Genomic DNA, 26,775 nt, shown 5'->3' on the forward strand with positions numbered 1-26,775 from the left:
CTCTTTGCAATATAGCACGCTGTTCTAAACAGCTTTTTCAGGAGTTCTTGTTGTGCTTGGTTTATTTGTAGTATGTTTTTTTGCAATTGGTGTTTGTTCTGGGAACGTCAACATATTACGTTTTCGGCTACCCACCACATTCCTAAATGACGACCTCAGAAAAATGAGGAAATATGAGAACCGTATGGACTCAGTCTACACATGTTCGCTCTTTTCCTTCAAATAGCTTAGAAACATGCTATTTAACATCATTTAAGTCCTGTTTAAGGTGAGGAAAAAGGTTATGGTTAGGGCTAGGGATAAGGTTAGGTTTAGGGCTGGAATACAGGGCTGGAACATTGATTACCGCGGGAGCGTCATTGCACTGGATTTCAGCCATAACCCGCCGCGTACCATAAGAACGAACAATATGTTGACGATTTGTCACCTAGCCTAAAATGTTACGCTTTGGGAGTGAGAACATGTTGGACAAATCAGACTATGAGGCAAAAAGAAAGCGCAGCTTTTTTGGTTTCATGGACAAAAGAATTTCTGTGGCTGGAATATGACGAGCTAAATATCATGATGTTCTGCCAGGTGTGTTGTGAGTTTCATTTGATTTCTGAGTCGACAAGCGCCTTTGTTACTGGGACCAGTCATTTTAAGAAAGACCCCATCAGAACTCATGAGAAATGCAAGAAATGCATTATTGCCCAGTCTGCAGTATCTTTCCCAGAACAAACACCAATTGCAAAAAAACATACTACAAATAAACCAAGCACAACAAGAACTCCTGAAAAAGCTGTTTAGAACAGTGTGCTATATTGCAAAGAGTGAACTACCATTGGCAGAATTTAGCAGTCTTTGCAAACTTCAAAAAGCAAATGGCCTAGATCTTGGTTCCACTTACTTCTTACCCGTGACTTCAGTGAAAATTTCAGATTCAGGATCTGACACAGACTGATTCATGTTCTACACAGTTCTTACAAGTTCATAGAAATTTCTGTTCAATTAGAACAAAGTATTTGAGTTGATGGTTTTAATTTTTATACAGTTGTTGTGATTTGTATTTTAACAATTTTTTTGATTAATTTTTGTTTCCGTTACAATATTATACTTTAATGTATAATATTGTAAAGGAAACAAAACGTAAAAAAAATTTATTTTTTTATTCGGGCTACTTAAATTTATTTTGGGCTACCAAAAACTGAAGAATGCCTGCCCGAAGGGCTACCAGAGATTTTGAAATTTTGCGAGCCTTGCATTCATACAAATATTCTATTTAAATAATCAAATTAATGTATTAATAACAATCTTTGGTTTTTGCTATTGATAACTCTACTCAAATTATCGTTAAATAATAAAATAATCCATTTTAATGCAAAGTTTTTGTTACAGAACCTCATCAGAGATGCAGTGAAATCAGTGTTTTCACGCTCCATTCGACACAAAATGCATTTAAAACCACCTTCAAGCCTAAAAAATGCTAATCACATGTTATTACATGGTTTTGCATTTTGTAGCCCTGATTTAAGTGTTTCCAGGCGATCATCACTCTTCCTTATGTTTGATTGATTCAAATGTTACTATGGAATTAAACAGAAATAGCTTGAGCCGTGCTTATTACAGTGGAACTATTATAAGTGTTTCATCTCCATCACATTTTACAGCACGTTAAAAACGAGTTCTTGAGGGTTCTGCTCAGCTGTACTAGTAGCAGGTAAACTGGTGTTAAGATCTGGTTACTTCCTTTGAAAATAAGTGGATTGACAGTCTGTGAGCCTTACCTGTACATGGTGTTATTGCGTTGTGTTCAAGACTGGGCTGTACAGGACAGAGCACATGGCTTTCTCTCTGGATCTAACAAAGAAACACAGAGGGAGAGAAAGCAGAATGAAGCTGCTGTTTGCAGTACATGAGTTTTCCTGAAAAGTTCTCTGTGCTGAGCACACAGTATTGTGCTCTGAAACAAGGATGAAGAACTAAGCGTCATCCTCAGTTCTTCGCAGAATTTTTCTCTGAGCGTTCTCAGGTGACACAATATGACACTGTCACACACAAACACGGGATCCACGCGTGACTGATGACAACAGCTGTTCACCCACGTACTGTGTGTGCTGCATCTGTGTGTTACATGTTGATCCAACACATAGAGAATGATTGTTTCACTCACACAGCAGTCCAGTGTAACATAAGACCGATGTAGGAAGGCTCATTTACCAGGGTGCAATTCTGCAATTGTTCAAACATCAGCTGCTCTGAACTGCTCAACACTCCCTCCTGGACAACACTTTTCCAGCCTGCATATGTCTTTAGATTTTTAACGTTTGGGCTGACCAGTTTAGTAGCAATTTCCTTGCTACTAAATATTCCACATTCCACACTGTCAGTGAACTTATGACAAAGTGGGACTGACTGGAACATCAACTCAGTCATGAAGTGGTCGGCCACGCAAGACTACAGATCAGGGTCAGTGGATGCTGAGGTACACAGTGCACAGTCCGCAGCTCTCTGCAGAGTCAATCATTACAGACCTGCAAACTTCATGTGTCCTTCAGATTAGCTCATAAACAGTAAGAGCTTCATGGAATGGGTTTCCACGGCCAATCAGCTGCATCCAAGCCTTACATCAAATAGCACAATGCAAAGAAGTGTTCTTTGGAGTGATGAATCACACGTCTCCATCTGGCAGTCTGATGGAGGAGTGTGGGTTTGGCGGTTGTCAGGACAACGGTACTTGTCTGTCTGCATTGTGCCAACTGTGAAGTTTGGTGGAGAGTGATTATGTCGTGGGGCTGTTTGACCTCTTAGTTTGAGTGAAAGGAGTTAAACTTCAGCATACTAAGACATTTTGGAAATTTCATGCTCCCAACTTTGTGGGAACAGTTTGGGGATGGTCCCTTCCTGTTCCAAAATGAGTGCATAACAGTGCACAAAGCAAAGCCCGTAAAGACATGGATGAGAGAGTTTGGTCTGGAAGAACTTGACAGACTTTCTTTATACTCGTGGCTTCTGATGGAATGTACAAGTCACAATTGTATGTTTTGTGTTTAGGGTACAGAAATACTGCACGATGGCGGAGTGAACAAAAGACCACAAAGACCTCTCTTCTCTGATATCATCTTTAAAATAAATGTGCGTGTTTAGACAAAGGCTGACTGAAATCTAAGGGCTGGATATTAATGTGAGTGAAGCAATGAATTGTGTAACTCCTACTACTTTTGTCACTGCTGTAGGCTGGGCCATCGCAGTGATCTCATATTTAGTTGTGTGATGGTTAATCAGTAAAGCCAATGACTCCTTTGTCTCTCTGACGACTGTCTCAATGGATCTGTTGTCTTAGCTCCATGTTTCCTGCACTGTCTATTGTCAACATGCTGCAGAAAAAGATCCACACAAAAGAGCAACTCTCCAACATGTAGGAGACAACAGGCAGCATTTGTCACTCTGCACCCATGCAGCATATGCTGGACAGTTGTTTGGAGGGTGCACACTTGATGAACACTCACTTTAAATCACCAGAGATCACATTTAATGAAATGTATGAAGCATGCGAACTGTTCTATCCCAGTTTAATGAGCTTGAATAATTTACCCGTGCCAAATAAAACAAATGTTTGTGTGTGTCGATTGGCGATCTGTCCAGCTGATTTGCGTGTGTGATGGTAATTTTGAATCATCTAATGCTTTCAGTGAGTCTGAGAAAGAATATTCCTTTTTCTTGTCTTTTCTCCCCTCGCTCCCAACCAGCTGCAGCAGATGCTGTTAGTTAGTTAAAAGTTAATAAAGGACAACCACAGCATTGATACACTACTGATATTGATAGACTATTAGCTGTTACAGTCTGTTATATTCTGTCAGTAATAGGCTGTTTCTTAATCAGCATGATCAGCATCACAGTTTGTGACACTTTACCACAACACAGATCTGTATCAGGAGCACGGAGCTCTTTCTCTCATAGTTGCACAGATCATCTCTCAGGACAGCTGACACAGCTGAGATGCTGTGTGTTAACAGCAGTGCTGTCATCTAATGCTGGGGGCTGTCACAAAGCCTGCTCTGCTCTCTCATCTCTGCTGGGAAGAGCTAATATGTAAGAAGCAAGCCAAACCAGCCCCCGGCAGCAGGATTTCATTTCTGCATCACCAAAGTATGATGGAAGTTGGAGTTCTATTGCTCTGAAAATTGTGTGAATAGGAGTAAAAACAGAGAAACTGTAATGCAAACCATACTTTGTGTTACTCTCTGTGACAGCATAAAGGCTGTGGGTGTGACAATTCCACACTTTCACCAAAACACTGATCATAGTGATATGTACACAAATCTTTGTATATGTGTGTGTTTGCAAAGAAGATGCCAGTGAACATGATGCACACACCCTGCCTTCTTCTCTGGACCACAGCTCATTTAAAATGGACTGAAGCAAAGTAGGAAACTGTTCTGAGGTCAGACCCTTCCAGATTGTTTTTGGAAAACATGGGCACCATATCCTCCTGACTAAAGACCAAAGGAATTAGCAGCTGGCACATCTGGAAAGGCTCCATCAATGCTGAAAGGTATAGACATGTTCTAAACCAACAGATGGTCCATCCAAATGACACCTTTTTTAGACGACCCTCCATATTTTGCATAACAATGCTAACCCATGTATGGCATCTGTTAAAGCATGGCCGACCTGGCCTGCTATGGCATTATTTTTGTGACCCTCACCAACTGAGAACATCTGGAGGATCATGAAAAGAAAGAAGAGACAAAGAAGAAGAAGCCAGGACAGCTGAGCAGCTAGAATCCTGTATCAACAACATCCCTCTCCCTCAAAATAACTGGCAGGTCTAAGACTTTCTACAGCAGATGAACAGTATCTGAAAGTCATGTCATGACTTTAAGTCATTTGCACAGAACATTTCTGATGATCAGAAATGTTCTCAGTGGAGGGGCGGCTAGAGCAGGGCGATATGACCAAAAATATTTATCACGATATACATTTGAAAATTTGCGATAACGATATAACTGACGATATAATCGACACTAGACAAAATAATTTACAACTCCACAACTTTATTCGTGCAAAAAAAAAAATAAATCAATGTATTTTCACTTAAACAAGCAGCTGTTTATTATGTGCATTAAAGTTATATAAAAATGTAACAGTGCAAATTCCTTGCTGACAGTTTAACCAAAAGACATTTCCAGTGGAAACTGGCCGACATATCCTCAGCATAACCATGTATAATATCCACAAAACTTAAAAACAGGTTATACACACACAATACGGTAATATTATGTTGAAGCACAGTACGTATCACTCCGCGAGGCTCCTGCCTACGATAGCCACAATCCTACGACAATCCATCAAGCGGTGCGGCTTCGTAGCTTAGCAAAGTCGTACATTTGACAGATTTTCGAGCGCCGTGTACATAAAATCGTTTCGAGGTCAGTAAACACAACCAGAATTCATACATAAGGCACACGGGATTATAAGGGGCACTGTCGATTTTCAGAAAAATCAAATGATTGATTTTAAGTGTCGTATTTTCCAAAAAACGCGGTAATAACGACGGCCCGCTAGCATGCTCTACCAAAAATAGTACTTTGTTGTGTATCTGACGGACGAAAGCTAAACCAGTGCCACACCACTGAAGTTGCAGCATTTTTACAAACCAGTTCTGGTTCATTTAACGATCCGCTTTTGCCCTTCTCAATCTCCGCCGCCGCCATGCTTTTTCCGCCATGTGCGTATAAAAAACAATGGCACTGCGCATGCGCGTTTTACCCATATTCTATCGCGATATTTCATTTTCTTATCGTTGCCCAACATTATACCGGTATTACCGTGAACGGTATGATATGGCCCAGCCCTAGGGGCGGCTATCAAGAAGCCATTTTTAATGAAGGGAAACAGGAAGAAAAGGCTGAGGTACCCTACATTACACAAGAACGGAACTGAAAATCAGTGGCAACAGGTCTGATGGAGTGATCAACCCAAATTTGATTTTTTTAGTGTGAGTTAGAATGGAAGAAAGTGATTCTGTGGACAGGTGTCCTTCATGCACACTGAGAGTTTAGATCAGGAGTATCTGTAACTCACTGATTGTCATGTGTGTGCCACATCTGTGGGAGCCACAATTCTTGCTTGCTGTAGGGGATCAAATACTTCAATATTTCATTCAGTGACATGCAAATCAGATTATAACTTTTATGTAATGTTTTTTCTGGATTTTTTGTTCATATTCTGTTCTCTCCATTAAAATGACTGCCATAAAGGGGAAGTAAAAAAAAGGGGGAGTGTTCATTTTTTTGTAAGTGAGCAAACTTACAAATTCAGCAGGAGATTACAGAATTATTTCCCTGAGTGTATCTACAGAGGAGAGCAGGACAGAGGGTCCAACACTGAGTGTCTGCAGTAAAACATGGTGGAGGCTCTGTCATGGTTTGGGCTGCATTTCAGCCAGTGGTGTTTGACATCTTGTCAAAATCGATAGAATTATGAATGCAGAAAAGTACCAATAGATTTTGATCCACCGTGTGAAAACATTTGTTAAGAATCTGACTGGCAGCAGCTTCATTTTATGATGTAAATACAACAATGACCCCAAACACACTGCAAATATAGTAAAAGCATTCCTGGAAAGAAAAACACAAGGTGGAACACCATCAGTTATGGACTGGCCTCCCCCGGATCCCGGGCATCAACATGATTGAAGCAGTGAGGTCTTAACAGAACAAAACAAAGAAGAGCTTTGAATGTCTTCATGAAGCTTGAAGAACGTCCTGAAAATGTTACAGAAATGACAGAAATCTGCCTCAGAGACTTCAAACTGTGCTGAAGATCAAAGGTACCAAATACTGAGTCTGAAGCTCATTAGAAGTGTACAAACTCTGTTTTTACACACAGTGGAACACCATCAGTCATGGACTGGCCTCCCCCGGACCCCGGAACATGCATATATTTACATGGACGTTCGCTCATATTTATAAATCACCGCACAGATTTCCTAACAAAATATAAAGAAATGAGGCGTGGCTCAAGACTTTTGCACAGCACTGTATCTAAAGTACATATATGAAGGCCAGCTAAGACATGAGTGACTGCAGGACTCTCAGCCATCAAATCACCAGCTTTTTTTCCTACCTTAATCAACAGCACATCCACAGTGGGCTCTCCTTTGGCACAGAAGCTGTACCTTCGCCTGTGCCTCTCATACATGCTGCCAGTTTCACCCTCAGCTGCTAACAATCCAGGTCTCACACACATGCTGACAGCGAAACATACTGCAGGCAAAAGCTCAGCTATCGCCCCGCTCTCCACTGTCTGTCCCGACTGCAAATCTGTCACAGCAGCAATGATGGAAACAGCCGAGGGAGGAGTACGAAGGAAAAGGGTCCAACTGGAACTTTGTGCAGTTACAGGCAGCTGATTTACTTGAGGTGAAACGAGAAAACTTCACAAAACAAGAAAACAGTTAGTATATCCAATTAGCAACATGAGAAGAGGGAATCCAAACCAAATCCACTTAAACAAACAGTGAAAGAACAGCTAATGCAGATCAGTGTGCTCCTACTCAGAGTAATCCTCTACAGCCTGCGAGCTCTGACGAGGAGACTTCCTGCACACATCTGTTTATAACACCAGCCCCCTCTCCATCCCTCTTATCCACCCGCTTCCTTTTTCCTTCACTGCCTTCTTCCCTCTCTCTCTGTCCACTCCCTCCATCAAAGGAGCCAAATAAGAGCAGCAGAAGTGGATAAATAGTGACTATGCCCTGTGCTGAGTGACTGTGATGGTGTGATAATGTCATATGTGCTGTTGCACCCACATGCACAATCACTGCCACATCAGGGTGACGTAAACATGGAAAACAGACACCTGCAGTCAATGCCACTGTAAACGGATGAGAGGAGGAGTACACCAGGGACAGGCCGCCAATATGTTACAAGGCTAACACAAAGAGACACACAACCATTCACTCGTACTGGACATTTTCAATCACAGTTAACCCACATGCAGACCTGTGACACACACCCACATATGTACACACAGAGCACACAAACAGGCCTGACATCAGAGTGCTCAGTCAACACTGCACCAGCACACAGTTCTCGTGCTGAAGTTACAAAAATAAAAAAATCAAATTCATTTCTGGCATGCCTCATATTTTCAGTATTTGCTTTTTTACACTACAGTTCCCACAATGCTTTGGGTACATCTTGGGCAAAAAAATGTGCAGTATAATGAATAAGTTGGTTGAAAAACAACACATGTTTGTGTGTGTGCATATGTGTGTGTATGCGTGTGTGTGTGCATGTGTTGCTGATAAGATGATGAAAGTCATTTTTAATAAATTAAAGAACTCTCTCAACAACACAGAGCTAACTTATAGTCAGTAAGTGCAAGAAATCAGCACCACCTGTGACCAATCAGCAGCACACAAACACAGCGGTAACCACGGTAACAGCCGAACACCACCCAGCTCTGACAGAGTGGGAGACGGTCACATCTGGAACTTTTTATACCTACTGAAACCACACGGGGGCAACAAAGAATACCCGAAAATGAGTGAGTTCCTACAGACACACACACTGCATCAGAGAGCACACAAAGAGAACACAGGGTTCAATTTTCAATTGAATTCAGTTTTATTTATATAACGCCAAATCACAACAGCAGCCACCTCCAGGTGCTTTATACTGTTAGGTATAGACCCTACAATAATACAGAGAAACCCCAACAATCAGACAACCCACTATGAGCAAGTGCTTTGGTGATAGTGGGAAGGAAAAACTCCCTTTTAACAGAAGAAACCTCCAGGAAAACCAGACTCAGGGAGGGGGCGGCCATAAGCTGCGACAGCTGGGGACGATACGAGGAAGACAGGAAGACTTGTTGCAGGAATAGCTTCAAGATCAACCCGAGACAGTGAAGTTCATGTCCTCTGGATGCAGAGAACACTCCCATCACCACAGAAAAGCTTCCTCGTGGAATAAAGGTGATAAAGATGGTCACTTCACTACAGGGTTGAGAGGGTCAGGATTTTCCTTTAATTTGTCACCGAGCCGTACGTGTAAGATGTGAGACTGTATCAGCTCTGGCCTAAATGCATTAACAGATCTGTTAACAGAGGTTAGCAAACCTGCTACCTGATCCCAAACAAAAACTAACTTAAATGTGGACACAGTGGAACCCAGGATCCTTTAGAAAGTTGCACAAACATGATTCAATAAGTGATTTCAAAGTCCTATGATCACTTTTATGGAAAATAAATAAAAGTGGCAAACATCTGAATCAAACACATGGAAATCCAGCAGTTTCTCTAAGACTCAAAACTCGACCTGCTCATCTTCTCAACAAGGTAGCAAAGTTTTACATGAAAGCGAATAAAGCAGGGTCTCCTATACCGCTCTGTGTACTGTACCTCCCTCTTCCGTCCCTCCCTGACTCTGACATTACACCCCAGGGCAAGGTCTCAAGGTTCCCATGCCTCCCACTGTGACCTGCAGCTCTATGATACCAAACAGTGCGTCATCAGGAGTCATTAGAGAAGGATTTATATGGTGTCAAAGGTGACCGTGGCCTGACCCGCTCTGATCTAACCCCAAAACCACAGACAGCAAAACTAATGTTCATATGCACTGCAGGAAGGAGAGAGGAGGTGGGCTTGTGGGACCTGAGTGTGGCACTGAGCTGGTGTATTTGTCTTAGCTGCTCGGTCTCTGTGCTCCCTTGTCCGCTCTGTCAAATAACAGGGTTTTAAGGGGGTGGAGCCTTAACTTACTCTCCAGAAAGTCTCAGTACTTCACTCCTGCAAGAGCCTGCAATGATCACATCACATCTAGCCAGCTGCTTCGCAAAACGTTGACAGGTTCAGTGTATGCAGGTCAGACAATAGGACAGACTTGCCTGTGACATCATGAAACAGTCACTCCACTGAACAGCAGCTCACCTGCAGAGTGTGTGCGCTGTCCCAGCCTCTCTGCTCCTGCTCTGCTGCTCCTGCACACGACAGAAAACACCATCAGGTTAGCGTGGACACTCACTAGCTTTGAAAAACGCATCAGCCAGCTACAATATCATCCACAATACACAGAGCACAGCTATATTTAGAGGGTGGTGAATCAGTGATGAGAACAACAACAGGAGGTGGTAGGATCAAACAGGCCAGTCATTGCACACACATTAACTCCAAAGCCTCTGAAAACAAGGAAGTGATGTCATTGTTTCAGGAAGAGCAAACACTTCACTGAAAAGTGATCATGGTGTGTGTTTTGTATGTAAGGAACAAAACTGCAGTGTTAGGCACACGTAAAGGCTAGGTTTTCTCTGTCTTAGCAGGGCAGAATTATTAGCCTGGGCCTCTTTCAGCTAGCTCTGGTGCTAATGCTAGCTGGGCCTCAGCACTGGTCAGGTATGTTTTTAAAGTGTGAGTGCTTGTATTAACTTAGTGTTGAATAGTATAATACTCGTTTAATGTCCCGCTGTCCTTCAAGGCCTTTGCTCAATGGATCAGAATCTGGATTGGACACACACACACACACACACACACACACACACACACACACACACACACACACACACACACACACACACACACACGGGAACAGAACTCATACCACAACCATATTTCCATCTACCTCTAGTTTTACATTTAACTGTTATGATGTTATGATGTTGATTACATCATCACGTTTCCTGGATACAGTGCAAAATATAAACAGTGCCCCCGAAACCAAGAAAAGCTAATGCTTACCAACACCACCACCATCACAACACACACACACACACACCTTTTTTGGCCTGCTTCCACTCAGTCTCATTAAGAATGGAGGAATGTCGTAACTGATACGTTTCAGTCACTCCTTCATCAGACCAGGAGAGAACTATGGAAGACTTTCACCGTCTCAATCAAGTATTCAACACTATGACTGCTCATGTGACAGCTCTTTCCAACACTAACTTATCTTTTCAAAGAGTAACTAGACCATAGACACACACACAAAGGTTAAAAAGAATTTTAAAGAACATTTATGTCAGTCTAATGAATGTGGAATAAGATATATTTGCTATGATGATTTTGTTGAAGGAAAGGAAGAGGTTTGTGGGGGAGAGGAGGATGAATGATGGTGCACAGGAAGCTGACGAGGACAGGAAATAAAAGAGATCAAAGTGACAATAAGAGACATGAACAAAGATGTGTGTGTGTGTGTGGGGGGGGGGGGGTAGATGGAGTTACCTGTGTGGGATGTGTCCTCCACTGTGAGCTTCTCCACTTCTCCTCCTTTCTCCACTGTATCCAGCCCTTCAAATACACCATCCTCAGGGTTCACACGGACACAGTCATGAGCTTCTCTTTGGTTTGCGCCACCGTCAGCTTCAGGATGGCTTGCAGTAAGACTATTGCCATTTGCTGATGACAGAAGTTCAGCTGATTCCACAGGAGCAGTAGTTTCCTGTGGAGTAGGACTAGCTAGGGAAGCTGGGTTACTGGGGGTAACAGGAAGTGCTGAACCACTCTCATGTGGCATTATAACCAGCTGTGGCTGGCTCTCCTTTCCTGGAGTGTGAGAGTGTGAGGCTGACAGGTCTGCACAGCACTCACTATCTTCTGATCTATCGTGCCACTCAGCATCTCTGCACTCCACAGAGTGACCGCCGTCTTGATCGGGGATCTCTCTTGTTTGAAAGTGCTGCTGTCCATCTCCCTCTTCGGGACAGGCAGCCTGATCTTTGGGCTCTCTGTGCTCTGTGAGCAGTGGATTCTGACAGTGGGACTGGCACTCTCCGTCTGCCTTAGCTGTCATCACCTCTGGCAAAGGTCTGTTATCTTCTTCTTTAGGTGGTGAGTATGTAAAGACTTTGCTGTGCAGACTTTCTTTTTGAATTTCCTCTTTGGGCTGTTTTGGTAACTGAAGAGCTTCAGCAGATGAAGGCAGGTCACTGTTAGCCTGATCGTCTGTGTTAGTTATACAAGATATCTCTGCAGAAGGCGCTTCCTCTGCTGTGTGAACACACACTTGTCCTATAGACGTGATGTGGTTAGTGAGGTGAGAGTGTGCTGCAGGCTGGTTTTCTGTGTCAGCTCTGGCGATCAGCTGTGGAGCCAGCTGTGAGCACTGAGTCGTGCTGAGGCCGACTGCACTGCTCCCCTTAGCTAATGATGGACTGGTTCCTGCTTCTTTGCCAGCACACACTTGACTCTCTGACATATTGTCTAATAAATGTTGGCTAACTTCTATGCTAACCACTGCTGATGCTATTGCTACTGCTACAACAGCTACTGCAGCAGCAACCACATCTTCATCATAGTTCTGCTTCACCGCTCGCCCTCGCTCCATGGAGCACGCCTCTGTGGCACTGTCCTCGTCGCCACTCTGGCTTCTTTCCTCAAGTCCTCCCTCTACACCCACCCACATGTCATGTCTCATTTTCTCCGTGTGCTGCTGACCTCTCAGCATCTCAGGGGCCAAACAATGCTTTAAATATTCCCTTGCAGTGCTCTCAGTGCTTCCTTCCTGAATGTGAAGGGGAGCAACATCCGCTCTATCGTCAGCTGGTACAAAAGCAGCTTCTGTAGGACGCACAGATTCAACAAGTCCTGCTGGCTTTTCCTCCCTGAGCTCTGTATCCTCTGACTGTTTAACCAATTCCTTTGGATACTTGGAGTTTTCTAACTCGATCTGGATCCCAGACTCTGTGGCCGTACAAGTAACGGTCAGATCATCGTTTGGTGGCAGAGCCTTAAGATCAGCATTATCTGGTGCTGGCTGGACAGGAATGGCAGGCATCTGTGATTCCAGCTCTCTAGGGTCACGTCCTTGTGTTGCCTCCAGCTGCACACTTGTATTTATCTTTATGTCCACCGTACTGACATCTGCTTCACCGAATTCTGAGCTCACGGTCTCATCCTCCGATGAGTCCTTTCTTCTTTCTGTGTGTGAAGCTGTAACTGGAGTGGAGTGTGCTGTCAGATGCTCAGTGTGACTGAGCTCTTCAGCCATGAAACCAGAGACTGAGCTTGTAACATCACCGCCAGCTCCATGAGCGCTGCAGGCCTGGATCTCCGTGTGGCCGGGTAGGTGCATGGCATCATCATCAGCTTCCTGCTTCCGGGCCGGCTCAGAATCAGGGAGGCAGCAATCGTCTGTCCTCCCAGTCTGCGTCTGTGACTGGATGCCGGGGTCTGTTGCTTCTTGGCTTTCTGACTGAATCTCTGTGTGACCCTGAGATTCTGTACTAGAGCAGGAGCTAAGTTTGGCTTCTCCACCTCCTCTCTTCCCCCTCTTCTTTCTCCTGCGTTTTTTGCTCGTTGCTAGTTTTTGTCCTCCCTCTTCAGCGCCTGCTGTTTCACAAATCCTTCTGCTGAAACTCGTCTCTCTGTTACTGGCCTCTTCTCTGTCTCCTTCCACTCCTGCCTTCTCCCAGTCTGACCTAACTTCCTCCTCTCGCTGCACTTCCCGTCTTTGTGCGTGTGGCCCATGTGACAGCGCTGGCAGGTTTCCAGCAGCATGTGACTGACTAGGAGCTGCAGACAGAGCCTGCTCTAACAGCTGTGGAGAACTAAGACCTAAAGCTTGAGGTGAGCTCGTATCGCAGTTTCTCTTCTGTGTCACTCCTTGCTCCTGCTGTCCGGGGATTCTCTCACCCGTGGTGCCACTGTCGTACCAGACTGACTGCGAGTTCACTTCTGTTCTCCTGGAATCTTCACTGGAAACTTGTCCGAAGTTTTCTTCCTCATACCAGATGGTTTTTCCTGCTGCTTCTGGTCCCATTATGCTTCCGGTCCAGCCTCCATCCCGCCATAGCACTCTCCTGCCTTTCCTTTCAGCATGTGTGCACTCGGGGCTGGCTCCCGTGTCAGATGAAGGACTTTTCTCCATAGTGCCGACTGGGCATGGCTCCTCTTGCTCTGTCTGACTGTCCTGGGACTGCTCCTGACCCATGGCCACTGAAAGGAGACAAGCAGATTAGGGACTGCAGAACAAACAGGTCTATCACAGCTTAACTCTTAACTCTTACTCATCAAATGGATTACTCTGATCTGGATCACACACCCAGCCCAGACATTACACACCACAGCTGCATGCCGAACACATGAAACAGTCCCTGACCTGCCAGCTCAGGTCTGTGATGTCAGATGGAGCGGTTAATAGTTTGTTGAACCCCGCCTAAAACAGACACACTGCATCTGCGGCAGTGAGAACAGGCCTGACACAGACTACCTGCAACGCTGTGATAAACCGCAACTTCAGACAGAGGCGAGCAGACTGATGATGAGCTGGGATGGATTTCTGACTGACCTGCTGAACCTCATTTTCCTTCCTTCATGTATCTCAGACTGCAGCAGGTTTTTTCTTTAGTGATGATGACACAATCCCTACACAACAACAACGCCTTAAAGAACTCATCTTTAATGTGAGCTAACAAACAACCACCGGGCTCCTTCAGCTCTGTGGAGTTTGGATCTTACTGCTCATCATGTCTCTATCTGAGCAAGCTGTTTGCAGAGGAAACAGGACCAAACACACACACCTCAGGAAAAAACTCATAAACATGAAAAAGCTCAGATACTGTGTTTGCACGTTTTCATCAAACAGCAGTTTGCACAGATGTCTCGTTTGTTACTCTTTGAGTCTTTAAGTAACTGAACAGCCAGAAACTCACAAGCTCATCCTTCCTTTTCTTCTTCTCTCTGCACAGCCTGCACTTGTTTTTTAAGAGCGTTTAGTTATTGCCTACACCTCAGACGACGCACAGCACAATAAAGTTGTGTATTCAGTTACAGGACGTACCTGTCCCATCTGCAGCTGATTCCACTGTGATTTCTGCGCTGACACTTTGTGTGTCTCTTCCTGTCTTTGACACCAGCTTACGCATCGGCAGCTCCACTTCCTGTTTCTGGCCTTCCTGTTTATCTACGACACTGGCCGTAGGCAAGGCAACAACCTTCCTGCCAGCACACTTCCTTTCAACACCTGGTCCCAATACTGGCCTTATGGGTGATGGAGTTTCTTGTGTTCCTCCGACATTAGTCACAGTCGCCACTGCTCGTTGTCTTGGTGAGAGAGTTCCACTTCCTGTTGCTGTGCAGGGCCTCCGTGCACTTTCTCGGCTCTGGTTTCCTGAAGACTCTGCTGCAGGTCTTGTGACTTTGGCGGTTCTCTTTTTGTTTTTCTTGTTCCTCCCAGTGCGGGCAGCTGCTGTGCCCTGGTGTTCCCACCCTTTTTCCTCTCTTTGACAAAGACCTCCACTGGTACAGGATGTTTGACTGACAGCAGCCGAGTCGTCCCCTTGTGTTCTCTCCTCCAGCGACTGGAAGCCTGAACTCTGAAAAAAGGAAAAGAAATACAAATGAATCATATATGGAAACATGCAGAAATGACCCACGAAGCAGTTTAGCACATCGTTTGTTCAGTATGCGTGAAAGACAACATTAGCAGATGGATGGATGTTACCCGAAAGGGTGATCGAAGCTAATCTCAAAACTAACAAAAGAGTGACGTACAAAAGAGATGATCTGTCACAGCCATCAGTGCCTACAACTGCTGATAGTCATACAGCTCACCCACTCATTAAGGAAACAAAGGCTTCGCATGCCTACCACAGCAACCCACTGTATGTGGAACTGATCCCTACACTGCAAACAAGCTATCTTGGCTATCCACTCGCATGTTGAGGCCAGCCATGAACTGTCAGGTGAGCTGCATAAAGTAGGTTTAAAGCCTGAAGAAGAAAGGAGACACTTATGGGAATTTTAATTTCATTTGGCCTTCACTCCTCTGGCTCACAGACCTGCAGGAAACAGCAGGTCACAGTCCAGCTTCTCACTCTTCTGGTCTGACTGTGACACCTGCTGGCTGAGACAAAGTACTCTGTTACTTCAAGCTTTCCTGTAAGGTTTTCCACTGGGTGGATGTTATCACTTCATGGAAATCATGACGCATGCCACATATGCCACACCTGTGCAGTATAAACAGTTTAATGCTCCTCTGCTGGTCACCTGTCTAGGACGGCTGGCTCTGTATTAGCAGCAAAGCCCATATTTATGCAAGCTCACTCTGTATCCTGGAAATGATGCATGTGTGAGCACGTTGAGCCCTGGGAGTTTCCCTTTGACCTCATTATCCCATTGTCATATTACAGACACTGCTTAATAGCATCGCTACTCACACACACACACACACACACACACACACACACACACACACACAGCTATGACAATTAGAATCTAAATACAATAATGAATGAAAGCCTCATGCAGCTACAAAGTAGCAAAGAAACAAGCCAAATTCCATCAGCAGCCAGGAACATGAAAGAGCTGCGACAGCGGAGGATGAAGAGGAGGAGCAGACGTGCTGCACTGTAATGGTGAAAAAACAGCAGCAGTCTTTCTGCACACTGTGGCTGTTGATGTTATCTACTCACCATGGTGGATTTGTGACCCTCCATCAGCCTCCTCAGCTCCATCACTTCCTCCGGTAAACAGCAGCGCCCCCTGCTGTCTGTCCCTGTGTCCCCCTCCCTCTGCAGGAGGAAGGTTAGGGTGTAGGTACCTACACTGGCATGGTACTGAAACACTTGACCTTTGGGGTAAACCTGCAGTGTCTCCTCAGCTTCCGCTTGAACATCTGGGAGCGTTGCATAGCTGCAATGACAACAACAACAAAAAAAGAGTTTTCTTGGTTTCCTCTCTGTAGCGCACGTGCACAGATCCAGATACCAGGATAACAGGAAACACAGAGAAATACAACCCCAGGGCTCCTACCTGCTCACAGGAATGATTAGAACAGAAAGTAAAGTCACAATGAGGGAGGAGCTGAATCAGGAAACTGTGCAAGAGCTCAAATAAAGACACACTTCACCTCCTGTCTCTGAGACACACAACTCATCCATGCCCTCCCTAAAGAGGAGGAGCCCTAACCATGCAGCCAGATCACATCACAGAACTCAAAGCTACTGATACACACACACAGACACACACACACACACACACTTCGATGTGTTGTGCTCTTCTCAGGGACAAAATAAATGCCTCATGTTTCTGTGAACTCTGCCAGTTCCCTCCCTCTGATTCAAACACAAACATTTTCCAGGAACTTGGAACGTTGCTGCTGGGACAGGATCTGATCTCTAACTCTCTAACAGGGGCCCAAACATGTTGATATCATGTATGTGTGTGTTTGTGTTTGGGAGAGCGGGGTCTTGCATCTACTGCTCGTTTCTTTCCTAGCACTGACTTTCTGACCCCATCAGCAGGAAATCACAATCCCCTGCTCTCTGACGCCTGCTGCAGGTGTCTGTCTGTTTTATATGCTGCTATTGTTGTTGTACACTCATCTGCAATACTGCCACCTACTGGGCTAGTATATATGTATTTAGTTCTGCTGTTCTGTGCAAAAATGACGCCCTGCTCTCTGATGAATGTGCTGGGGGATAAAAGTTCTGGGTACTCTGTGTGTTTGAACACAGCTATGAACACATCATTGTCACCACGGCTTACTGCCTCACAGCCACAATGGCACTCGTGCATACACTGTGGTAACTGTGGCCTGGAAAACAGATGTTTTGAAAATGAAAAACAGTAAGGTGGAGCAACGGCACAGTTTTAGGTGGGGTTTGTTTCCTCCGAACAGTCATTTAATGCAACGCTTCAGTTCACCTGCAGACATCCAGCTGCACTGTCTCGTCCTCATCGGTGACAGAGCTGTGAGAGGCCTGGGCACACAGCAGCAAACACACAGCACCCAACTGTGTCCTCAGCTGCTACAGTCTTTGCACCACCCATTCAGTAAAGCTGCTGAGGCTTTGAAAAGGGACCCAACACTTCATCCAAAGCATGAGCTAAAACACTAACATCATCTCTAGCTAACATCTGTGGTGCTGCACATATTCACTGGATCCCTTTTAATATATTAGGAGCTTGTTAGTGGAGCTCAACAGGACAATAGGATTAGTGGCCACACTGAAGACTGAGGGCAGCAGTGATGAACACACTGACCGATCACAACACAGGACAAAACACACACTGTCCTGGTGCCTTCCAGCTCCCAATGGTGGCCACCAACGTTGTCATGCCTTTAAAAATACTAATAAAAATAAGAATAATCTCCATATTTCTCTGGCACTGAATGCAAACCAGATTTACTGAAGACAGTTCTATTTCTATTCAGTTTTATTCACAGCAGCAGTTACCTCAACATGCTCTGTATTGTAAAGACCCACAGAGAAACCCCAACAATCAAAAAACCCCATTTGAGCAAGCATTTGGCAGCAGTGGGAAGGAAAAACTCACTTTTAACAGGAAGAACCCCTCAGGGAGGGGCAGCCAACTGGACCCCTGTTGTGTGCCGGAGTGTGTACAGAAGAGTGCAGAACATTGTCATTGTGTTTCAGTTCCCAAGCTTCTTGATGAACTCCCCGGAGCTTTAACCTCAGTTAGTACCCGTTAATGAGCAGTACTCACTGTGTGAAGAGCTCCAGAAGTGGCTGCTTCCCTCTGCTCTTTGCAAGACATGCTGGAGCTGAACCCTGAGTGTTCGTCCTTCGCAATGCCTCCTTCCCTGCGGGCTGCTGCAGGAGGAATGCTGGTGCCGTCTTCAGACCATGACTGGCTGCGAGCTGCAGCAGGCTGGAGGGCTGCTGGTGCTCACACACAGCTGGAGAAGAAGAAACGAGAGAAAATGTGATGGTTGGATTCAACTGAAAACAGAACACCTCCTGGTGGACAGAGAAGAATAGAGTAAGGGTGGCTGTAGCTCAGAAGTTAGAGCACGTCATCTGCTAATTGGAAGGTTGGTGGTTTGCGTCTCCAATCTGCGTCCCAACTATCAGCCTGCGTGCCAAAGTTGGGCAACATACTAACAACCTAAAGTTGTTCAATGAACATGTGTGAATGTTAGAAAGCACTCATATAGAAAAATGTGCTTGGGTGAATGAGGCATTTTGTATAAAACGCTTTGAGTGCTCTGATAGAAATGCACCATATAAGAGCCGGCCCATTTACCACTAACTGTGATGAAATGTCTGAAAACAACAAGCAGAAATAGTGAAAAGGAAATGTATGTGGGTCATGTAGCAGTGCTTAGAGCATCAGGGGGGCTGCCAAACAGCAGCAAAAACAGACTTGCCTCATATTTAGTGGACCTAAAAGGCTTCATGAAATGTTTAAAGCTTCAGTGGGCAGAAAAGTACAAACACTAAACCAATGCTGACTTAGACCGTAGTGAAGATTATAACAGCAATTTGGTGCTGACTGGAAGTCACAGCAGGACACGGCGCTCCGCTCAACAGTGACGTTCAGTGTAAACAAGGAGAACAAGGGTGCTTTTGTCTCCATTCATTCAAACTTTCATTATTAAAGCTACAAAATCATCCAACGAACCATCTGACGTTAGAGAAATCTCACTGTTAATGGCAAAGTTGAAGTATTTCGGTAGGAAAACCTGATCCATGCATCCAAGATAATTCACGCACATTCATCAAGTGTAACAAGCTTGGAGCACACAGGTGGCATTCATTGTGCACACTCTGCACGACTGTCATGAAGTGAGTTGGATGAGTCCTTAGTGAGCTGTGTGTGACGTTTGAGGACCACTGCTGGTGCTGTAACACAGAAAAACCTGCTAGCTCTGCTTGTGTTTACTGTTATAAACAGAGACTTTTCCTTCTGGCAGAGTGACACGCAGACTGACTGAACACGACTCAAACCTCTGTTTGCATTCTCTTCAGCCTGCTCTTGTGACCTTTTATAGAAACAAGTCTAAAAGTTTAGCTTTATTATCCAAGTGGCCTCCAACTAGGCCTTCACTGCAGTCCCTGAGTCCCTCTGGACAGTGTGTGTGCTGCTGGTATTTGGATTATTTTAATGCAATTATCTATTAAATAATATAGTTTCAAGTGCAGTTAATTGTGCTAACAGACCATATGAAAAGGCTGTGCTTCAGTTTTGGTGGATGTTAGCAGTTATCTGTGATGCATTCATACAGCCCATGGATGCAGCTCATTAAAATCTCCCTCCTCCCATTGCAGTATGGAGACTTCTGGCCACAAAATCAAGATGATACCAGCTCAAGTTTTTAAAAAGGTAACTTCACAAACCCATGGCTGCGGCTACTCTATGTCCATATCTTCTTCATAGGTTACCAATGAGCTGTGGGTGCAGGACTTTACAGTGGCGTCTGTGAAGTTGCACAGCACTGGGTGTGAGCCACCGACCACAATGGCACCTGCACACCACCACAGGGAGACATTCTGGACATGTCCAGCTGGGAGGAGAGCACAGGCAGACAAAGATTATGCTGCAGGGATTACATACCCCTTATAATCTGGAAGCACATGGGCTCCCCATGGAGAGGAAGTAACTTGTGGGTGGGACACCTGGTCTTCTTTGGTTAAGTGCTATGTTGGTGCATACTGAGATAAAGCCCCTGTGCTAAAAGATGTATGAGGATCACAAGGTTCAGCTTCCTCAGACCGGCATGGCTGCTAATCAAACGTGTGTAGTGCATGTCTGCAGGTGGAACCAGATAAACCTTCATAATATCTTGCTAAACGTTCCGAAGCTGGGACACTGTGTTGTGGCTTCTGGCTCGGCACCTTGGTGAATACAAAGAAATTAAATAGCAAACCTTTAAAACTACACAATATGAATGTTCGACATAGCAAATGCCATCTGAGCTGGAAAAATCCGTCACAGTCTGAGAACTGAAGCTAACAGGAAGAAGACTGACCCTGCAGGGGCCGCCTGTACCTGTCTGTTCTCAACCTCTTCCAGGTGAGGCTGACTCTCACTGCAGTAGTTTGCACAGAAATCATGCTCACTCACCAGGGCAGCTGCTCCAAAATGAGGCGACATCCATCCGTGTGTCGGGTCTGTTCGTGTCCGTCACTGTGACCGTTCCCTTCTGCACATCTGTGTGTGTGCTGCAGGGTGCTTGTGGTGCAGTCCTGCGGTGAAGCTGGCTGACATGCTTCAGGGCCAGGCTCTCAGCTTCCTCTGGACTCTACCACACAAACAGAGGCACACTGCTCTGAGCACTTCTTCAAAACTCTCAATTTCTGAGTTTCCTTCTAAATACCAGCAGCTTCAGGACCCCTCTGTCTCTTCTCACTCACCTGCTCCCGGTTCAGTAGGAATGCTTCTGTGTGCTGCACACCACACACTGCAGTCATCATTCAGATACACTCCTACAGTGTATCTGAATCTGTGTATCTTTGTCAAACCTATCAAACCTGTCAACTGTCAACTCAAGTACATCTGCTCACATCTGCCTGTTTCCTCACAGGGATGCTTTGAAGTGTGTCACACAGCTTTCTGCTGCCTAATCATCATTCTTAAACACGATGAACAAAAAAACATCACCCTTCATTGTGGAAACTGCAAACATGACCTGCAGCACACACTCATCACACACATGTCACAAAGGTGCCCCATGCTCTCAAACTGTGGTACCTATATTATTTTATAATATATATATATTTTAAGAAATCCTTAACCATGAGATCCCTGAAACTGAATTTGTACTAGGTTTTATCTTGCTTGAGAAACAAAGTATATTTGTTTTTACACCAGCCAATAGGGTACAGGTTTACTAGCATAGCCTCCTGACATCTGACCCACATTAAACTCATGGACTGAACACACACCCACAACCACCTACACACACACAATGGACAAAAACAAACAAATGGCCAACTGTACCCTCAAACACACAATAATAACATGGACTGAACCAACACTCACAACCACTTGCACTTTATATAACCTCTGTACATTCTGTACAATGCGATAATTATAATTCTACAACTGTTTATAACTTGCATAGTTCATATTTCTGTATAGTTTTCATATTTATATCCTGTTCATAGCTTGTACACCCACTACAGCCTGTACATACTTATAGTTATAGCATATTCATAACATACCTTCATACCATGTACATTGTAACATACCCATAAATAGACCCATGTTTTGTACACTCATACCTATAACAGACCCATTTCTGTAATATATCTATATTATGGCTAAAGTACTTTCTGGATGGATGCAAACTGCATTTCGTTGCCTTGTACTTGTGACATGTGCAATGACAATAAAGTTGAATTCTATTCTATTCTATGCTATTCTATTCTATATCCTGGCTGCTTTAGAGCATTAGCCCAAGTCTTTCTCCCTTGGATGCTTACGAGCAACAACCCTTGTTTCTCATTTCTGAACTGTATCAGATCCAGTCATCCTAATATCCTGGCTCACTGTGTGGTGCTCTGAAGTAGTCTCAGTGCACACAGTCTGAGAACTGAGTTGTTAATAATGTCCCTTGATGGAGGTTTCAGTCAGGTACACTTCTGGCTGTGGATGGCAGTCATTAATAAGTAATAATCATATTAGAAATAAAACTGGCTCATGTGTACGTCAGTATTGTAAACAGGCCTGCTGCCTCACAGTGCTGACTGCTTTCTTCAACATATGAAGTCGTGTGCCGCTCTCTGTTGTCAGGCACGTACAATCCAAACTTTAACACTCTTGTGCTCTATTGGAAGTGATCACTTGCTGCAATAGTCTCACATCATTTCCATCCATCCCACCAGTCACATGACATCATGACAGGGCTGAACCAAAGGAGCTCTTTAATGCTGTTACCTGTATAAAGGAGAAGGTCTGCTGCGAGTGTGTGTCCACTGATCCATCAGGGCGAGCCAAACACAGTGTCACCAAGACCTGTTCACACACATTATGGCCTACACACACACACACACACACACACACACACACACACACAGAGAGAGTCAGTTTCTGGCAGGTGATCTACATGCAGAGAACCTGATACGTGATGTGTGCTAATGTGTGATCTATGGATGGAGTTGTCAGCAGGAAACATGTTGGAGTTTCAGCAGCACATCAACAAAACCATCAAAATTATCACTCACTCACCAACAAGTTATCTACCTCAGTTCATCCATAAGACAATTAAAGAGTAAACAAATTCACTAAAGCATGAAGTATGAAGAACTGAGTACAGGAGTCCACACTGTGAATCTGTACGGATGGTCCCAGGCTCCAGATCCCAACCTAACGGAGCTCAAGTCTGGATTAGTGGAACCAACACAGGACTGCTTCAGTGGACGATGAAAGCAGGAGGGCTCTGAAGCAGCTCCAGTCATGTGAACACACATACTTTCATCCACCTGCAAAACTTCTGCACTCTCTGTTCTGGTATTTCAAAAATCCACTCAACCAACCGCACGAGTGTGAGTTTGTGCATGCATGTGTACACGTGTGTGTGTGTGTGTGTGTGTGTGTGTGTGTGTGTGTGTGTGTGTGTGTGTGTGTGTGTGTGTTATACCTGGACACATGGCCTGCAGTGTGACATGACTCACTCGCAGTGTGCTGCTCACGTGCCTTTGTGTAGACCCAGAGAAAATCAGGTAAAAGTCTGCTTCCTTCTCTTCGTCCTCATCAAGCTGCACCGTCAGCACACAGTCTCCCTGACAGAAAACAGTGTCACAAACATGGCATCGGTGATTGACTGCAGCAATGCTCACAGATTGCTGAGAGTCAGCTAAGTAAACACTACCTCACATCAGCTACTCTATCACAGATGATAGATGGAAAAACAGACCAATACGTTTGGAAAACGCCTGTATGGCTGAAGCTAGATGATGTTTTCAAATGGTATGGCCCCTGTGCTTCACAAAAGGAACCTCACTCGAAACAGAAATGATGGCATGTGACAGATCTGGGTCTGTGCCATCTGCTGACTCCTAGCATGTTTGGTAGTGAAGTGTGTTAGCATATTTGCTAATCAGCTGGCTAGCTGGTGTTTAAAGTGCATTTGCCACAGCAGGCAAATTTAATAAGACATTCTAGCTCCTTTACAGCTCATTATGATGGCTTATAAAAAACAACAGATACTTACATAAAGCAGAGCTTCCCGTGGATTCAGTTTCATGGTGTCAGACACTAGAAGAAGAGGCAAAGCAGAGATGTAACATTCACAGTGCCAGAGGAAATACACCAGGAAGTATACCAGATCTGCAACATGAAAGGTCTGAAACAGCTGAAGTGAAAAACAGTTATCTTCTCATGAAAATGACATGCTAGGATGTGTTCGCTGACAAACTGTATTTTCATCATCATCCACACATTACATACATGCTTGATGAACAAGACTATTTGCAAAGACTGTAACATCTTGCCACCCTCTTACACACTGCTGCAGTTTTTACAGGGAATGCACCAACTGAAACTCTGAACCAACGCAGCACATAAAGGTACTTGCATTTAGTTTTTTTATATTCAGAGGCCAAGACCAAGGCAACACAGAGGAAAGTTGCTATATGCTGCATGCCAGTGAACAAGACATCTACTCACTGATCCACACCATGAGGATCATAACATTGGAATGTCATTCAGACTGGACAAATGTATTCAGACGGTAGCAAAGGGAGGGAAGGTAATCAGACTGTACTACCAGAAGGCAAAACCGCAGACATTGAGACAATCCAGCATGTAACAGCAGGGTGCAAGATGCCAGGAGGGCAGGGCATACATGGAATGCCATGACCAAGGCCGGTAGAGTATACAGAAACATCTGTGCCGAGTACGGCCTGGAAGTCAAAATGGGTGGTTGGGAATGACCGAACTAAGATTCTGTGAGACTTCCAGATACAAACAGACAAACTGGTGATGGTTTACATTTTAGTCTAATCTAAACAAAGTTTAACACACACTGACACACTTCCACGTCCTTTCCTTCAAGTAAACCATGCTGTATGTTCTGTAATAGTGAGATGTTTGCTCAGCCTGACCTGATAAGAGGGTTATGTTCGTTTTTCCAGACGCAAACATTAAATAAGCAGTGGATTACTAGGAAGTGGAGCATGTGCGATATGTTCTTTCTGTGTGTGCGGAGAAAAGATTTTTCTACTTCAGCGTATTATCTTAGCTGTTTGAAAAGAAAAACACTTCTTAGCTGTGAATGTTTTGTCTTTGGTTTTTATTATGAGATTTTAGAGTGCTTCATACACTTCACTATTAGCAGTAGCTGAATTTCTAGAATGGGCAGCAGTTTGAATGTCAGACTTAACAGGAGTGGCACTGTGACAGCAGCGCCATAGCCTGGCACAGTTTGTCACTGTGCAGCAGCTGTGGAGACGTGCAGGTGGACAGAGTGTCGCTCAGCACATGGCAAGAACTTGTTGCAGCTTTAACTTGACAATGTAGCAGTCTGCATGACTCACTTACTGTTCAAACCACACTTATTACTGACAAGTGACAGAGACACAAAGCTGCATTCAGCTCTCGTACATGCACTGATTTGGTCAGCCCTTTCACAGACAGGAAGCAGGAAGTCAGAACGAAACAGGGGAATCCTTACACACCCACAGGACAAGACTATTTATCTCAGACACACAGTCTTTGTATAACAGAGCTTTTTAGAGCCTCTCATTCATGAACTGGTGGGAGGTTTTATCATTACGTCAGGTACTTAACCAAGCTGTAAAGAATCCTGCTGACTGCTCTGTAGCCAAGACAGAAATCTGACATTTTGTCTGTTTAGCAAGGAGTCTTTTTCTCATTGGCTGGCCACAAACGCCAAGCTCTGTTTAACTCTGTCTTTGTCTTTTATCACAACTGTGCCCAACGTCTGAGAGTTGCAGTGAAGCTGCAACATAAAGGAGGACATCAGCAACGCACACTCGCAGCTCTGCTGCATTTTTACATTCGATATTCAGTCTTGCTTGCAGTGATTAATGAGCTCCCACATTCCTGAGCTGAAGAGTTCTGCCCTGAGGCTGATTCATGCTTTCCACTCATGCCACTATACTCTGGTACCTTAGTGGCAGAGTTCTCCTTTGCTGAACATGAACATCTTTTAAACTGTTACTGAAGAAATCAAATGACAGCTGTCTATGCTTTCTATATAAAAGCAGCGAGTATTTCTTTAGCATGACAATTTGTGTGTCAATTAGAGACTTCATCCAGGTTAGTGGGTAAAGAGGCTCGCTCAGTACAGACTTCTAAGTGGCTAAACCGGATCTTCTTGTCTTTCTGCCTGCAAAGATAATCCTCACCCTCCCATGGATGTATGCGTTGTGTGAATGTGTGTATAAATCTGTGTGTGCCTGCTCACACCCCCCATCCCACAGCAGGGGCTCATTAGACATCAATCTGTTCACTGATTCTGCTCTGCAGCTGTCCAAGTACAGACTATCAGCTTTAATTCAAAGGGTTTAACAAAGAACCAAATCAACTCTTTAGGAATTATGGCCATTTTTACAGTCTCCCATTTCCAGAGGCTCAAAAGTAAGTGAGCAGTTGATGACAAACTGATTCATGACCCATAAAAGATCTGGAGTCAATTCTAAGTGTTGAACTTGCATTTGCCATCCAAAACAAACTGCAAAAGCAACCCAAGAGCAACTATAATATATCATTTAAAGAAAAAAAAGGTAGACGAATCAGGCAATCTGTCTGTTCTCTGGTTTCTAGTAAAGCTGACCACATTAAAAAATCTGCACATTTCTGGATTTCATAAAGTCTCTTTGGTCGGGTAGACTGACACAGAGAACTTTTTCCCTTTTGGTGGCTCGGGCTTTAGTAACTATTATTTTGTCTGTGTCTATTAATAAGTGTGGACATTAACTTTAATAGAAAAGTCATAATGTCTGAGTTCATATCAGGAGGTCTAACACTTTTTCGGTTTCAGATTGTGTTGGGTTAGGGTCAGAGGGCAACAGTGGGCTGTAGAAAGTTAAATACACTGTGCAGGTTTAGAATTAAGAGTTAAGTGTTGTTCATTCGAT

At 44.4% G+C, this 26,775-nt stretch overlaps 1 protein-coding gene across 10 annotated transcripts in view; it reads right to left on the reverse strand.

Annotated features, from left to right (window-relative positions):
- Positions 1–26,775, reverse strand: part of akap13b (A-kinase anchoring protein 13b) — a 61,472-nt gene that overhangs the window by 22,511 nt on the left and 12,186 nt on the right. For all 10 annotated transcript variants that reach the window (XM_085166238.1, XM_085166237.1, XM_085166241.1 and 7 more), the window contains 10 exons: positions 23,886–23,929; positions 23,313–23,454; positions 22,610–22,707; positions 20,795–20,972; positions 18,434–18,626; positions 16,396–16,615; positions 14,763–15,297; positions 11,207–13,918; positions 9,920–9,969; positions 1,767–1,839 (listed from right to left, as the gene is read on the reverse strand). In XM_085166238.1, coding sequence (XP_085022364.1) covers positions 1,767–1,839; positions 9,920–9,969; positions 11,207–13,918; positions 14,763–15,297; positions 16,396–16,615; positions 18,434–18,626; positions 20,795–20,972; positions 22,610–22,707; positions 23,313–23,454; positions 23,886–23,918 — 4,234 coding nt within the window. In that variant the 5' untranslated portion in view covers positions 23,919–23,929. The remainder of the gene's footprint in view (positions 1–1,766; positions 1,840–9,919; positions 9,970–11,206; positions 13,919–14,762; positions 15,298–16,395; positions 16,616–18,433; positions 18,627–20,794; positions 20,973–22,609; positions 22,708–23,312; positions 23,455–23,885; positions 23,930–26,775) is intronic.

Source organism: Neolamprologus multifasciatus, chromosome 7 (assembly GCF_963576455.1).
Source record: "Neolamprologus multifasciatus chromosome 7, fNeoMul1.2, whole genome shotgun sequence".
Taxonomy (NCBI): Eukaryota; Metazoa; Chordata; class Actinopteri; order Cichliformes; family Cichlidae; genus Neolamprologus; species Neolamprologus multifasciatus.